This window comes from Antrostomus carolinensis, unplaced genomic scaffold (genome assembly GCF_000700745.2).
Source record: "Antrostomus carolinensis isolate BGI_N321 unplaced genomic scaffold, ASM70074v2 scaffold5354, whole genome shotgun sequence".
NCBI lineage: Eukaryota > Metazoa > Chordata > Aves > Caprimulgiformes > Caprimulgidae > Antrostomus > Antrostomus carolinensis.
In genome coordinates, this window is record NW_010308579.1 from 57,031 (window position 1) to 59,918 (window position 2,888).

At 50.5% G+C, this 2,888-nt stretch overlaps 1 protein-coding gene across 1 annotated transcript in view; it reads right to left on the reverse strand.

Moving 5' to 3' along the window:
* The window catches only part of LOC104523271 (endonuclease domain-containing 1 protein), a 7,508-nt gene extending 6,737 nt beyond the window's left edge, over positions 1-771 (reverse strand). The window contains 2 exon segments of the mRNA XM_029084451.1: positions 324-677; positions 679-771. Of these exon segments, the coding sequence (XP_028940284.1) occupies positions 324-677; positions 679-693 (369 nt within the window). The 5' untranslated portion in view covers positions 694-771.
* Between the last annotated feature and the right edge of the window lie 2,117 nt (positions 772-2,888).

The window sequence follows — 2,888 nt, forward strand, 5'->3', positions numbered from 1 at the left end:
CAGTCCCCCCTGCTGACCCCTGCTACCCACCAGCAGTGCTCCCTGCCCACCGCGGCTGCCGAGGCAGGACAGGGACATCAGCTAGTGTCAAAGAGAATTTTCCTCTCCCTCCCCTCCCAGCTTTCATTATAAGCCCCGTGGGACAGGGAACTATTTGCTTGGTTCCAAGCACAAAAATAAGTTCTGCTTATGTTAAATTAATATCGAAAGAAGTTCAACAAGCAGAGCTCCTGTTTCCTTTGCAAAATCCTACCCCCAGCTTCACCCCAGAGGAAATGTTCTCCAGGAACATTTGCTTTACAGCGAAGGAAAAGCTGACTTACCTGTGGTTCGACCAGCCAGCTCTCCTGCTCGTTTTGGGCTGGCTTTGTATACTTAAAAGCTGAATAAAGAGGGATTTTGTCCTTAGTACTGTAGAGGGTCGCAAAGCGCGGCTCTTTGTTGTACTGCTGACAGATTTTCACGTGGAACGGTTCGGTAAATCCTTCAGGTGGGATCTGTCCAGGGAAGAACACATTACATTCAGCAAAACCAGTTTCATCCTCTCCAACAACTCTGCCCTGGGAAAAGCCTGGGAAAACTGAGACACAAAGCAAAAATACAATTGACGTCTTCATGGTCCACTCCCTGGAGCTGAGGGAAGCCCCGTCGGCCTCCGCTGGGTACGGCAAAGGACCTGTGCTCTGAGTCCATGCAGCAGCGCAGCCAGAAAGCGTCTGGAATTCGGGTGTAGCGTGCGAGGGAAATGAAATGTGAAACCAGAGCCGAGCCCTTCGGGCAGGCAGCGCGTTCTGCAGGCAGCGCGTTGGGAAACCGAACGTGCGCCAAGCTGCGCTGACACACGCTGCCGAGGCCAACTGCCCGCAGGAAATAATGCCGAGCAACCTGAAATCATCCGGGCTCGGTGGGAAGAGGAGGAGGGAAGCCTACGGCCGCGCAGGGCTGGAGCTGAGCGGCAGCGGCTGTCCAGGCTGGGGCTCAGCGCCGGCGGGGGTGTGGTGTGCTGCATTGCAGCACAGTCCCCGGCAGGAATTTTGGCTGACGCAGCCAGAAATCTTCCTGGGGCTGCCAGGGGGATGCTGCAAAGTCAGATTCACCACCCCAAAGAAGGTGTTAGCTGCTCTCTCCGGCCGTGAGCCTGGCTAAGGGAGAGGGAAAGGAAGAGGGAGAGGGAGAAGAGAGACGGCAGGATATTGTCACTGCTGGGAATCCACTTTGCCCCTTTTTGGGGTGTCTGTCACCACTGTTGCTGACAGCCACACGCTGCTAAGGTGCCTGGGAAAGGCCTTATCCTCCCATCTCTGTGGGAGCTGTAATGGACATCCAAAACCCTCCTGTGGAGCAGTGTCACCTCAGCTCAGCAGACCTTCCATCAGGAGAGATTAACAAGAGGCAGAAGGATGAAGACCCTCGGCTTACAAACCCCAAATCAACATCCACCTCTGAATATTTTGACTAAACCTGTAGAACTAGCAAAAAAAATAAATTCTAGCTAAAAGGAATGAAACTGCTCCTCTGAGTTTATGATCAGCAGAGCTACTGCTGGGGAGTATTCCTGCATTCCTTCAGTGACTGGGAAAATTAATGTTTTCAGAATAATGAGGATGGGGAGTCCAGGGGAGCTCCTCAGAGTCAAGAAAATGTGTATTTTCCCACCCAAGAAGTTAGATATGATCAGCTGTGTTGCCAATAATTTAAAAAATCCTGGGTGCCAATAAGGCACAGGTCCCTTTTATAATGTGATTTCCAAGGAAAAATCTCCAAGTGCTGACCAACCCACAAGTGCGCTGCAGACGAGGTAGGAGTATACTATACTGCAGATGATGAAATGGGACAGCGGGTGGGTAAAGTGCCTGCCCAAGGCCAGAGAAGGAGCCTGTAAAAGCACTAAAAATAGACTAGACTCTAAGACTATCATTCCTCTACTCAGAGATGACTTCGAGAAGCATCAAGGCAAGGAAATACGTCAGGACCTCTTGGTGTGGTGTTATCAGCTCTGGGAGACAGAGGCGGGCTGGACAGGCTGGGGAACAACAGGAAATGCAGTAAGTGAGCTTGGTTTGGATCCAAGCAAATGCCTGGTCACCCAGCCCTGACAGAAAGAGTTAGTCATGTTCAGGAAAGATGGTGGAAATGAAAGCACAGACACAGCATGACCTGAAGACAGCAGCTCAAAGAGACAGACTTAAAAATCCATTTTTGGATGTAAAAGGCTCTTGGGAAATTAAGAACTGAAGCTAAACCTTAGCTATTAAGACATTTTTCTGATCCCAGGCTTGCAATTACCTGGGCAGCAGAAGAATATATTTTTACAAGCACGGTAAGCCCCGCTCCCCAGGCAAACCTGGGCCAGGTGATGCCTTTAAACACCCCACTCCAAGACTGACACGCATCACCCCAGGATAGGCGTGGTCCCAATCGAAGGAAAAGGATGATGGGCATAACAGTGACCAGTGTGCTGAGCAGATCCCTGACTTCCACCAGGAGTATCTTGCCTCTGTCCTGGACCTGCGTATCAACCTCCTGCCTCAAAGTGGCACCTCTGCCTCATTGGATGCACAGCCCCAAGCTGTTTTATGAGCCTCAAGAGCTTCTTATCTGCTTTTTGGAAACTCTGAGCACCTCTTTCCTTTCAGGCTGTGAGGCTGGGGTCTGCCTGCCTATTTACCTCTGTATTTAGCAGCAAATGGATAACCCTTGACTCAGCCTGAAGAGCAAGAGCCTCAGGCTCTCATGTCCCATGAAGAGCATCAGTATGAAAGCCAGCACAGAGTTCCACTCCTCTACTCCCAATCCCATTTTCTCTACAAATGAGGTTCCTCTTCAGTTTCTATCTAATTTAAGATCGCCCTTGAATGTGGAGCTGTATATTTTTTTTCTGTTCTTGC